The sequence below is a fragment of the Haemorhous mexicanus genome, chromosome 5 (assembly GCF_027477595.1).
Source record: "Haemorhous mexicanus isolate bHaeMex1 chromosome 5, bHaeMex1.pri, whole genome shotgun sequence".
Lineage (NCBI taxonomy): Eukaryota > Metazoa > Chordata > Aves > Passeriformes > Fringillidae > Haemorhous > Haemorhous mexicanus.
Window position 1 is genome coordinate 11,609,922 of NC_082345.1, and position 13,112 is coordinate 11,623,033.

The following is a 13,112-nucleotide window of genomic DNA, read 5'->3' on the forward strand; positions in this document are numbered from 1 at the left end:
ACTATATATGAATCGAAAAAAAACCCCTGAAAATAAATTATAAGAAGCAGAAATACACTTAGTGAATGAGAAAGATTTAATCCATTACTTTTCATCTAGATGGTTTATGCAGGAAAAATGAGACTTGATCTTATTATCAATTAATGTCTTGATTAGAAGTGAAGCTCATTTTAAACAGAATTGACACTTGGGATCATTCATGTTCTTACTATGGTAATTGTAAAGTATGGACAAAAATCAGCATACTCTTAAAAAAAAAATCCGAGCTATAATTGAAGACTTTCAAACTTTCCTGTTCCACTGTCTAGTCTTCAGGGGTAGGGTATTTTTTGCTTTGGTCTGTTTTTTTTGGGGTGTTTTTTTGTTTGGTTGTTTTTTGGTTTTGTTTTTGTTAAGCCAAAATCCACAAAGCAATCAGCACATGACCTCTGACCCCAGCATCAGTGAGAGAGCTGCATGCTGAGCAAGGCTGAGAAGTTGGCCACAACTATCAAAATGTTGTTTGAGCATTATTTGTAATTTTGTCTTAAAAAGAGCAAGATGACGGAATACTGCCAAATAAAAGTCTTGAAAAGCAGTGCTCATAGCCTGGTGTGGGAAAGCTCTGTTTCCATAGTGGGTTTTTGTCCAGTTAATGATGCCTCTCTGGGGGATGCTATATGATAATGACCAGCCTTCCCTGGAAGGAGCAGATCACATCGCTCCAGGGAATTCTTGCTGCTCCAGGCTGGGTTTTCTGGGGAACTGGGAGGTCACTATGGCTCCACATCCTTGGAACTTTCTGTCTGGGCAGAAAATTTATTCCATAGAAACACAGAATGGTTTTGGGTTGGAAAGGACCTTAAAGATCACATAGTTCCAAACTTTCTGCCATGGGCATGGACACCTTCCAGGAGATCAGGAAAAGCAAAACCCAAATCTTAACATACTGAAGTTAAATGAAATAGCAAATAGCTTCCCCCCACACTTTTTTTTTTAATGTGAGTACAGTTTTTCTGATACAATCAGATTTTCTCAACACAGAAATTTGGACAAGAACCACTTAGCATCACCCTATCAGGCCAGACAAGAATGTAGGGTTCTGCCATGAAAAACCTGTGTTCCACTGAAATTCTCAGTTAGGTGACTACAGTTTCAAAAATACTGTAAGGATTTTATAATAGATAAAAAACTACAAATGGGAATAAAAGAAAAAAGTTACAATGAAAGTATGTTGTTCAGCAAGCAACCTCACAAGTGACTTCCATCTCAGTGCAAAAATTAACAGCAAAATCAGTAAAAAGTAATACGGGGAATACATAACTGGAAAAATGAATATTTCTTTCTAAATGTGAAGAGATAAAAAGTGTGGTTATAGTCTGAAGAGTACAAAACACAGATAACCTTATTCATTGTATAGCTTATTATATTCAAATTTAAAAAATCAAAAACAAACTCTATGGTTCCAGAGAAGACTAAGGGTGGGCTGAGAGAGTCGGCTGATTGCCCTTTGCCTGTTCCAGCATCCATAAAGTAACGCTCTTGGGATCTGACTCCCTAAACTGAATTGCCAGGTGAGCAACATGGGGGAAAAAAAAACCCAAAGTAAAACAGAATTCTTTTCTTTTAGCCTTGGAGCCACTGTGTTTCCCAGGGAGCTGGTGTGGAAGCTCCTTTCCAGCTACTTTTCTGACTATAACCACACTTCCAAGAGCTACAGGGACATGCTCATACTCTACAAGAAAGGGGCAGGTTTGAGACGCAGCAAAGGCAGAGGTTCCTCATGCTAACAACATCTCAAAAGCAGCTTTCAACAAGAAGAACTAAAACATACCAGGCAGCATTCAGAGAAGGATTTTTTAGGAGGCCGTGCAGGAGGGGGTGGTCCCTGATCCCACTCCCAGAAGGCCATTGAGTTCTGACGAAGCAAAAGCTCCTCCGATGGCTAAGAGGAGGCAGATGCCCCAATGGCAGAACAGCCAGAAAGAAAGAGGAGACAAAGCAAAAGAAGCATGCATATGATCCACAGCCAAAAAAAAAGAAGAAAGTAAATACATGACAAAGTACTGAGAAGGCTCTGCTGCCATATACACGCACAAGGCACTGCTTAAAATATACTTGCAAAGCCATGTTAGCAAAAATAGCAACAAACAGGTACAAGTGCTGTTTTGCTGTGTTTCCATGAAACATCCTTCAAAGCTATGGTTGAGGAGTCCTCTCATGCACTCAGGTTCTTTTGGAGAGCAAACTCCAACACTGACTATCATTACTGAGTGAGTTTTACCGCAAAACAGCATGAGTGTTTTATTTTTGCTAGTGACATACAATAGAAGCATATGGACATCAATGGAAAAAATGTGGCAGGAAATATTTAATGAAGGATGAGGAACTGAAAAGATGGGAAAGAAACACATGTATGTGACTGACATTTACAAGATGCATGGGAGTTTCCAAGCTTTAGGCATAAAAAGGCCCCAAAGTCTTAACCTTTCAAATAGGCATACTCATGTCAGAAATCTACGTAAGAGAAAGGAAAAAAGTTCCTTTAAGAAAAAAAGGAAGAATCCTGCCTCATTCACTTCTACATGGCTGACATTTACTCAGGGACTTGACTTTTCCAGATACTTCCACCCTGGCCAGAGTTTGGCATCTGCACTGCCAGGCTCTGCTGTCTGTGTGCAGTAACACAGCCAGGGTCTAAATCAGCAAATCATTTCCCTGATGACAATGGGGCTGTCTTGCTCCAAAATAATAAAAGTATTTTACTTATGTTGTGTGCTTTGAAGTTGTACAGCATCACTGACAAGCAGAGCAGCATCCAAATGGCCACAGAGACCCAACCAAACCACAGAGTAGCCAGAAAACTGCCCCCAGTAATGGGCACATTGTTGTCCAAACCTCCACCTCCTGGATGACAGCTCGTGCTGCCCTCAGAGGAGGCCACCCACCTCCCTCATGTCGTTGTCCAGCCCGATGTGCTCCGAGTGCTGCCGCAGGCGGTCCTTCCTCCGCTGCGTGCTGGCGCTGCGGCTGGCCCAGCGGCTGGAAAACACACAGGGGAGACACGAGTGAGCAGAAGGAAAGCAGGAGGGAAAGGCTGGGTCAGGAGCTGAAGGACATCCAATGGGTCTGCAGCATAAGAAGGGAAAGCCCAAGCTTGGACTTTGCAGCGAACACAGGTGGAGCTGGTGCCTGGCCTCCCCATGGGAAACCACCCTGGAGGTGACAGATCAGCACTCACCCAAGGGACAAAAATCCCGATGGAAACGTGGCCAGCTGCCTGCCAGAGTCTCCAGTGAGAGCTCCTGGTACCTGAAATGCAGGTCATGCCACAGCATTGATGCCATCTCTAGGCAAGTCACTGTGCTTAGTTACCCAACCACCACTGCTGCATTTGATGAGGTTTGACAAAAACAGCACCTTTAGCAAAAAACAAAATACAATGATTTATTTTGAGTAGCAATTTCTATGATTTTGCTTTTCTGTAAGAAGTGCTACTTCTCCTTTCTCCACTTTCTGAGTACTTCCAGGAATTATTTGAGACAAACTTCTCTTTGCAATTTTAACAACTGTTACTGGGTGCACCTATGTCTAAAGGTTATAAACAATGCTGATGTTTCTGGGATTAGTCATGTTGCTATTTTCACCTTAGCTTTTTTTTGCATTTAGTTTCTAAGTACCACAGAAACCCTGGGGTTTTTCCACCTGTTCATGTATGCCCAGTTGAACTTTTCCTCTCTCCACACAGGTGGCATTGGTGAGGACAGCAGCCTCCAGATCCCAAACCTACATATTTCTGGGTGCACTCCAAACAAAAGTATATACAAATAAAATTTGGGATCTAAGAGTTCGGGCAGGGAGTTTCAGCAGATGAATGCCTGGGGAGGAAACTCTTGCACAGAGCTGGACTTGGGTTCTGCAAAACACTGGGGATGTGTAGGGAGGGGAATCTGACCCAAGAGTAGCGCAGGGATGCGGCCCCTGGTGACCAAAAAAAGGCCTCTGTTTCCAGAGAGAAGGATTTTGCAAAAGTGTACATAGCTATCTTCATCAGTTCCTTGAGAGAGTCAACCAAAGACTGAATTTTGGCTCACCACACAGATACAAAGGGAAAAAAAGCCACAGGAACTGTTGTTCAAAAAGTCAAACTGAAGTCCCATTGTACCTCACAAATAACATCAAGAAAACAAGTACAAAGGAAGAAATCTGGGTCTCTATGTGATTATGCTTCATCACCTCAGTATCCCATATGACAACACATTTATTTTTAAAGCAATTTTTTTTTTGTGGCCTCAAGTCTCTGCTAACAAAATGAAACAGCCCAATAGGTGTCTGCACAGCAAATGCTGATACCTGCTCAGAGGAACACATCACTGACCCAAGTGTCTTTGCACCTCCACAGACATCTTAAAAATGTAGAACCCCAATTTAATAAGTCATCATTTAATTATTTTTTTTTTCTGAAGCAACAGCCAAAGCCTCATTAGATGACAAAGAGGGGGAAAATAAACCCTTAAACTGTGATAATCTCAACAAACAGAAATGTCACAGAAAAACTCTGTTGAACAGAGGATAGCAGATATTTATGTGACTTTAGCCACTTGGCTCTGGAGACCTTCCATTTATTGCAAGCCAGGACCATGTTTATGTTTCACAAAACAGAATGCCAATAACACAATGGAAATTTAAGTTATAGATCAAATATTACCCCATATTATAGTTTTTCTGCTCCAATTTATTTGGTTATTTTCTGAATTCTAGACAGAGCTTGGATCCATCTCCACCTGCATTTCTGCATTTACTGGAAGATGAAAGAATTGCTCTAAGTGTCCTTGGAGAGAAAACATCTCACCAAAGGTGAAAGCAGAACGAAAGCCACAGAATAATTACAAAACAACACACCACTATTAAAGCATTTCAGTTCATTCCAGAGCTGTACTTCATCTGGAGACAGCACAGACCATTTTCCAGGTTATTAACCAGAACTATTTGAATGTTTTAATCATACAAAAGTAAAGATTGTTGGATGTTTATGAAAAAAAAAGACTGCTGCTCATTAGCTGGAGCAATTACACACAGTGAGCTGCACGTTCCCTCTTTTCCAAACTCTGAGTTGAGGAAGAGGAGCTGTTGAGTCACTGGGTGAGGTCTGTACATTCAGATGCTGCTCTGAATCTCTCTGGGAGGTTTTGTGAAGATCTAACAGCAGATAAACAGGATTAAGCAGCTAAATCTTTTAAAGCCTTTTCTTTACTGGGTCACATAGACTTTTCCCAAAACAATGCTTCAGTATTACAATAACCATTCCCTCTCCTCAGCAGTGACTGCATTTCAAATTGCTCTTCCTCTTCCTGCAACCACTTGAAGTGATTTTAAGAAGGATTAAAGCCCCAGTGGTTGCACCACCTCCCCATGGCTGCTGAAATCCCGTGTGGATGCTTCTGCTGGCCCTGTCATCAGCTGCTGCTCTATTCACACCTCAGCCCAGGTGCTGCCAAAGCAGCAAGGAAAGCTGTTCTCCCTCCAGCAGCCCTTTGCTTGTGGTCAGCCCTTAGACTTGGGCTTTTAACCACTGCTGCCTGTGTCTCTCCTCTCCTTGTCCTGAGGAGACGAAGCCCTTCTGCATCTCAGCCTGGATGCTGCCCAAGGACTCTTGGACCCCAAAAATGCCTTCTCCCTTTTAGTTTTTTGCTGGCAGGGCCATGAGCATGGACTACTGGCATGTTTCATTTATTCCTCACAGTGGAAGCATTGCTACAAGCATCAGCTCTCTGGGGATGGATCAGACACAGCTTGGGTGCTGCAGGGAGCCCAGGGACAAGCTGCCTCCATAGAGAAATGAGGAAAGGCTCATTTCAGTGTGTCTGTCTGAATCTAACTCCCATATCCACAGATGGATGCTCCTCACCTCCAGGGACTGCAGAAAAGCAGTGATATTTCAGAGCAGGGACCAGAGAACACTGTGCTCTGTTCAACATATGGAAATGAAGTAAGGCACCTCCAACTAAGACCTTTGTGATATAAAAGCAGTCAAGTCAGCATCATTTAGTATCAAATTAGACCAACAAGCACAGGAATAGGCTTGCAAAGGTTGGAGGGAATGTAATGGTGATATTTGAAACATCACATGTTAAGTACCATCTTTTACATTTCTATAATAAAAGAGGTAAGGTAGTCAGCAGCAAAGCTGCACTGTCAGAAACCATCGAGCAAGACAGCACCAGGGACTGCCCATGCTGCACTGTGACCATGTGTACACAACTCTTTCTTCCCATACTTTCTCCCTGGCTCCCCTTTTTAAAACTCCCTGGAGAAATAAAGAAATTATGTCTTCCCAAATCAGACATGGGTGTAACAGGCAAGATTTATACAGCAAAACATGAACATACTGCTGGAGAACCTCTTTCTCAGAAGGATTTAACCAATATTACCATCACCATGAAAATCACTATTGTAATTTACAGTGATAACAGAGAGAAGGAAAGAGAGAAATGCACTTGTCTACAGGACAGAATCTAAATCTCCTCAGGCTGCTATTTAGGTCTGCAAATCATGACAATACCCATTCTACCTATTCAGGTCCATCAAAGGAGTTATCTGAGTTTCAGATTCACAAATGAGCACACAGCTGTTGTACAGCCTCCAGCAAACCCCCCTAAACAAATGCACACATCAAACACACACAGCCTGCACATGCAAACCCCTTGTAGGGCTCACATGTGTGGGGCTGTACACAGAGATTCCAAGCCAAACACACGTCAGACAAGAAAAGAACATTGAAACTGAGCTCCACCTGACCATGGATGGGGATCCACAGTGTGACTCTGCTCCACAAACACTGCTCCAGGGTAAGGAGAATGAAAGCTTAGATGGAGACTTAGGCACCTTTTCCAACTCTGCCAGAGGGTGAAATAGGAAAGCTCTGAAACTGCTCGTTGGACAAAAATGAGCAAAATGCCTTCAAGAGAGTGGCCTTGCACTGACAGGCTATTCCAGCAGCTCAAATGAAAAGAAGTGATTTTAAAGGGTGGCACACACAACTGCCATCCTCTACAAGGAAGAGCTGTAGTGAATTGGCAGCATCAGCTGCCCTGAGGAACCACTGTCCTATGAGGTATTTAATTTGCAAGTCCCTTGAGACAGGAGTACTATTCAGAGGAGAGCAAATGGAATAGTGGATGCAAGGATGTCAATGCCCATTTTTCCCTGAGAGCTTTAATTCTGCATGGCTATGTTAAAATTATATATTAACTCAAAGCAGTTAATTGCATTTTTCCTGCCTTGCACCCGTTGAGCAGAGGATCAGTAGCTCAGGAGACTCACCCATCAGGTTCCAAGTCACCACAATGTATATTTCCTATTTCAGAAACCATCTTTAAGCACAGATTGTCAGTCACACTTTATTCCTGGAAAATGAATGCATTTGAGTACAAGTGGTTCATATTTTCATTGCACCCATCAGTGGTTTGCTACATTAGGTCACCTGAAATACAGCAACTGCTTGTTTCAGATCTTCTTCTGTAAAAGGTGAGCTTTTACTACTCACAAAATTTAAATAACCTCAGTGCTCAGTGCGGATGGCTCATTGCTGACTCATTCCATGCTCACCTAGATGTGCTGCAGAGATGCCACTCTATATTACTTGCAACTGTTTGGCTTGATTAAAAAAGAAGATATCTTCATTTAACACAGCCTTAAAACAGTACCCAGCAGACAGGGGGGTAGTAAAAGGCCATATAATATGAAGCACTCACTAAAAGAAAAAGACCACTGGCATACAAAAAATAATTTAGTTAGAACAAATTCTGTCATCACACAGAGACGCATCAACCCCTTTGTGTTATATATACATCATATTTCCTTTTAAAATCATTACCTGATGTTAAATGCCAGCAACAAGCAAAACAGAATCCTGTTTAAAAATGAGGAGGACCATAGCCCCAGGCAGATAAACCCTGCACAGCTCCCACCTTGAAGGAGGGGGCTGAAGATCAAGGCCACAGGACAGTGCCCAACAAGTCATGTCATAAAACAGAGCACAAAAATGAACCAATTCCATACACTCCTACTGCCTTGGTTTTGTAAATAAATACTGACACAGTGGTCAGGTCAGCAAAACACAGCTCAGGAACAAATGCCTGCAGAAAACAAACAACTTCTGAAATCTGCTTCATGGGTAAGAGCAACACATCACTCAGCAAAAGCCTGAGGTTAGAGGCCAAGAACAGTGGGATCTGTGCTTGGAGAGCTGCACTGTGCCCTCCTTTGGGGACTGCTGCAGGAAAGGCAGGACACAGAGGACAGACCAAAGCACAAGGCTCACAGGAAGCTGGGATGCAAGTGAGAGGGCTCAGGTGATGGAAGTGGCCAGGGCAGGAAAGAGGAAACAAGCTGGTCAGGAAAGTAAGCAAGGAGGAAAGCAGGGCTCCAATAAAGAAGTGGGATGGAAAGCAGCCCTAAACAGATAGGAAGGCAAAGAAAAGGGTAATTAAAGCTATTTTGTAAATGTGTAACAAAGCAAGCCCTTCATTTGAAAACCAAAAGAAGCAAGAAAAAAATGCATTCAGTTGTTCTTTGAAGGCATTCAATACAAATTGCCAGAATGCAAATATATTCCCATGCTCGGGAATCACTGTTTTCCTCTGCAATATTTAATCTCATTTATCAAGCTTCTTAGTACAAATTAAGTTACAAGGTAATCAATTAGATTGAAAACACAGCTTGTTTCATTGTTTTAATTTTGCACTGTAAGCATATTCCCCCTAATTTAACAATTAGCTAATCAAAAGCCATGAAGTGTTTATCTAGCTTGGCTTTTTGTCATTCAAATTCCACTCCTGCAAATGCCTCCGCCAGTGGAGCTCCAGCTACAATTTTAAAGCCTGGCAGAAAATGCACAGAGGGAAGAAGGGAACACATAGAAACCACAGTGTGGTGCTGGGGTTTGAGAAAGGAAATGAGGGCTCTGGAAACCACAGCTCTCTTCCAGAATAACAGAAAAATAGCCTGAGGGACTGCAGCCTGTTTGCTCCTGGGATGCTTTCTAGGAGGACTTCTGCAGAAGCCACTGCTTTACACAGTCAGAGCAGTGTGGAGGGGATGCTTTTGTACCCAGAGGAAGCTGCAGCTGCTCCCTGTAGATTCAGAAGGTTTTCCCATGATGTGGGAGATGTATGAAAGGCAAGCAGCACAGAGGCAGCCCAAGTGGGACACTGCTGCCTGATGGGAAGGACAGAACTGGGGGGTTGTTCTGGTTTGGGTTTAGTTTAAACTCTTTAAATCACATATAGGATCTAGAACTGAAACCAGAAGTGTTTGTTGTCTGCATTATATTTGTGATTTAGATATAACATACTACACATGTAACAGCCCAGTAACTGACAGAGGTATTTTCAGTGCTCCTCCTGCTTACAGGAAGGGAGCAGCTAGATAACATTATGAGCTCTGGTTATGTATCTGTTAGTTTATCAGCCCAGAAAGGGAAGCAATAAATCCCTGATTGCTGGCCACTGAGGACATATTTTCATTAAAACAGCTTTAAATTGGTTTATTTGCTGCTGTCCAGCAACAACTGACTGCAATTTTTTTATTCCCCATTTCCCACAAATACACTTTGATACAAAATTCAGAACAAAATTTGCTATGTAAAACTGAAGCCTGCAAAAAAAATTCTCATCCACACAGCAATATCCTTTGCATTAATTTTATAATATAAACACACAATAGCTACACATGAAGAGTCTGGAAACATAGCTGGAATGTTCTCTTAGCCCATGCTCATAGAAAAGCTCCAGTCCTGTAAGTAAAACCTATCCCCAAGAATCATACACTGGGAAATTCAAATTAATGGCAGGCTATACTTCAACTGATTTTGTGGTCAGAGGAGTCACTCTGCTGCTTTTGCAGAAGGCAAGGAAAAGCTGTTCTATACATGTGTGTAAAATCAGCAGAATTACATGTCCTAAATGGGAGAGAAAGAGTCTTCTCAGCTGCTCGCATGAAAACCAGGCAGAAGAAAGATATAAACAGATGGTCTTGAGATTTTCCAATTACAAGCCTTTTTGGCAACATACAACTGGAGGAATTCCAAACATTTGTCACTTTAACATCACTTTGTGGTAAGTAATGGGATTTTGGTACTTACAAATTCTGAAACATGCTGTGATCTAAATCAAAATCACCACTCAAGGAGTTAAAGTCATTTCAGAACAGGTACCAATCCAACAGAAGCAAATCTCAAAGAGCATAAGGAAAACTATTTTTAAGTGATGCTTATTCATAGATTCACTATGATTTTGCAACAGATTCAGAAGATTTAAGCAACTTTAAGCAGGCTGGGCACACTCACACTGTTGCTGACACTGTGAAACTGAAACCCAGCCATAAGGATAAGAGGCAGACTGTTAAATACAGCATCTCCCAGGATGAAGAAATCCTCCATTCCTCAAAGGATCATTACCCATACAATTCTGTCTCCATTTGCAGGAAGCCTGAAAGCAAAGGAACTTTGAAATATACATTCCTCCTTTTTGGTTGGTTCTGGATTTTTTTATAATTTCTTTTAAAGAACTCCATTTCTTCAAACATTCAGTGCTTAAGAATCTCGTATATTATCATTTGCAATTGTTATTCCTGGCAGGTTATTCAAAAGGGCTCAGCTAGCATTGGTATGCACAAAAGGTGTTTAAATAGAACTGAGTGGGCACCTCATGCAGAAGCTCAGAGCAGCATGTGTGCATGCACATGTCTAAAACAAGAGGTAGCTTTTTGGTAACATTTGGACAACTGTAGCCTTTGAAGCTCTTGGATTTACCTGTGCTCCCACATTTTGACTACCAGAAACTGAAACTGAGGGCTTCAGCTGATAATTTAATGAGTTTGTAATTAGTGATGCACAAATATTTCACTTTTGAAGAGGGAGAAACCCCTCATTCATGGGTTTTGCGGGAAGAAAGATAAAAATAAAGGAACTCACAGCACTTATTTTGTATTATAACAGTACAGATGTAAATTGTATCAGTGCTCCAGGTTCCCATTCTGCATTAGGTAAATGATCCATGTAATGGCATGCTCAATTCCACAGCTAGAGGTACCACTACCCTCTTATTAAAATGCACCACAGAACCTTATCAGACTCAAAAAAGAAACCCAGGTACAGAGTCATGTACTTTCCACCCTCACCAAGTTATCCTTCCAGGGTATTCCAATGTGGCAACTGAAAGAGAGCTGCAGAATCTCTGGGTCATGTAATAACAGCTAAAGAAAAGAAAGGAACAAAGTGGACACTAATTTCATTCCACGTGATGGTGTGAAGATTTCAACACCAAAATTTCTTTCAGAATCTGAATTTTGGCTTGAGTTCCCAAATTACTGTATTTAGTGCAAAACAGTCAAACAATTCCCTTGAAACTCATAAGACCAATCACAGAACAAAAACTATGTATGAGAAGACAGAGTAGCTACCACTCAATGGAAAACATCAGTGAGGAATCGTCCCCAAAACAGCTAATGCTTTCTGACATAAACCAAACTAAGGCTATATTTTCAAAAGTCACAACCCATGAAATGGGCTGAAAAAAGCCTGAAATGGAAACAGCTGTTAGTTTTCCATTCGTTGGACTGGCTATATGCCATCCAAAATTAGGACTTCTGTGCAATGATGTGAAGATGTTGTATGAGAAAGCTGCTTTTAAATCCAGAAAATAAAACCTGTGCTTACTTGTTATTGGTGGGTCCTGTTGCCAAGACATCTGATTGCAGCTTTGGGAAAAATCCTTGCTCGTATTTCCCTTGGCCAATCTTCATGTCGAGCAGGTGGGGGTGGATGGCCGTGTGGTCGATCTTCATCAGCCGCTGCTCGATGGACTGGGCTGCAGGTGACAGTCACAGGTGAACAATTGTGTCACCACCCACCTGAGGGCACGCGCTGCCACAACAGCAGTGGTCATGCTCAGACCCCTGGAAACCCACTAGAGAGTTTAATGGTGACCTTAGACACAAATCTGCCACTCACAGAGGTGAGGAGACATTTGTGCTGTAGGATTTTTAATTTTGCTTTTAGTTTCTTTACCCAACACAACGAGCACTGGTGCAAGCAAGTTAGCTGTTAAGCAAGCAGGTATTTACAGGAGCCTACGAGATGCATTAGGAACTGGCAACAGCAATGCAATCTTTCCCTGAAATTCCTTGTTTGATTTTAAGGCTTCTTCAGCAGAACAGAGACCTCCAAGGCCAGCTGCAACCCCTGTGGGACTGGGCACCTTGCTTAGCCCCAGACACGTTCCCTGGGCAGATGCTTGCGGGGGGACACCTGAGTTTTGCAAACATGTGGGACTTTATTTATCCTCCTCCTGAATTTAGATATGCCTTTACTGGATGACAGGCCTTCAAAAAGCATAGCTAACTGTAGTAAGACCTGAGCAGCATCAGGAGGATGAGCAAATTCTTGGAAACAGGAAAGGCTATGGTAAGATGGGAGAGGGCTCCCCAGGAATCTCAGCTCCACTGAAACTAAAGCAGCTCAAAATCTTTTGCTTCAAGGATTTGAGAGTTTCAATCTCAAGCTTCAAACAGAATGAAAATTAAACCTGTCACCCTCTTAACTTGTGAAGAACTTGGGAAAGGAGGTGTATGGGCAAATTCAGCATTTAATTAGCAACTTTAATATTCAACTCTTTCTAGCCCATCTATTAACGGGCAGGCCTGTTCCTTCAGCTACAGAATACATATGCAAAATGTGGAAGCTAAATCTGTTTTCCATTCGTTAATAACAACATAGAACTCATTTCCTATTTTATAAAACTGTGATGGGAAATAAGCTGTCACAAGATTTACATACATTATCATTAGAAACTCAGCAAGTATTTTTTTCCCTTCTAAAAAAAAAAAATTAAAATCACTTTGTATGGTTCCATTTTGGAGAAAAGGAGTGGGTAGTGTGGGGTCAGAGGATTTGAAGGGTTCCAAAAATAGTTAAACAAACAGGTGCTGTATCAGTGCTGGGGTCATATATACTGTGAATGGTAAATATGAAGGAAAATAAATTTGTATTACTATCAGTTTGCTCCTTTTCACAAGACAGAAAATGAGGTTCTGGTGCCACAATATCTGCCAAAACTAGACGCTGAATAGAC

The 13,112-nt window shown here is 41.8% G+C and overlaps 1 protein-coding gene across 3 annotated transcripts in view; it reads right to left on the reverse strand.

Moving 5' to 3' along the window:
* Positions 1-13,112, reverse strand: part of DENND5B (DENN domain containing 5B) — a 104,919-nt gene that overhangs the window by 21,182 nt on the left and 70,625 nt on the right. For 2 of the 3 annotated variants that reach the window (XM_059845891.1, XM_059845889.1), the window contains 2 exons: positions 11,699-11,849; positions 2,928-3,021 (listed from right to left, as the gene is read on the reverse strand). In XM_059845891.1, coding sequence (XP_059701874.1) covers positions 2,928-3,021; positions 11,699-11,849 — 245 coding nt within the window. Of the gene's footprint in view, positions 1-1,813; positions 1,925-2,927; positions 3,022-11,698; positions 11,850-13,112 lie in introns of all 3 variants that reach the window. The other variant, XM_059845892.1, reaches the window with a different exon arrangement.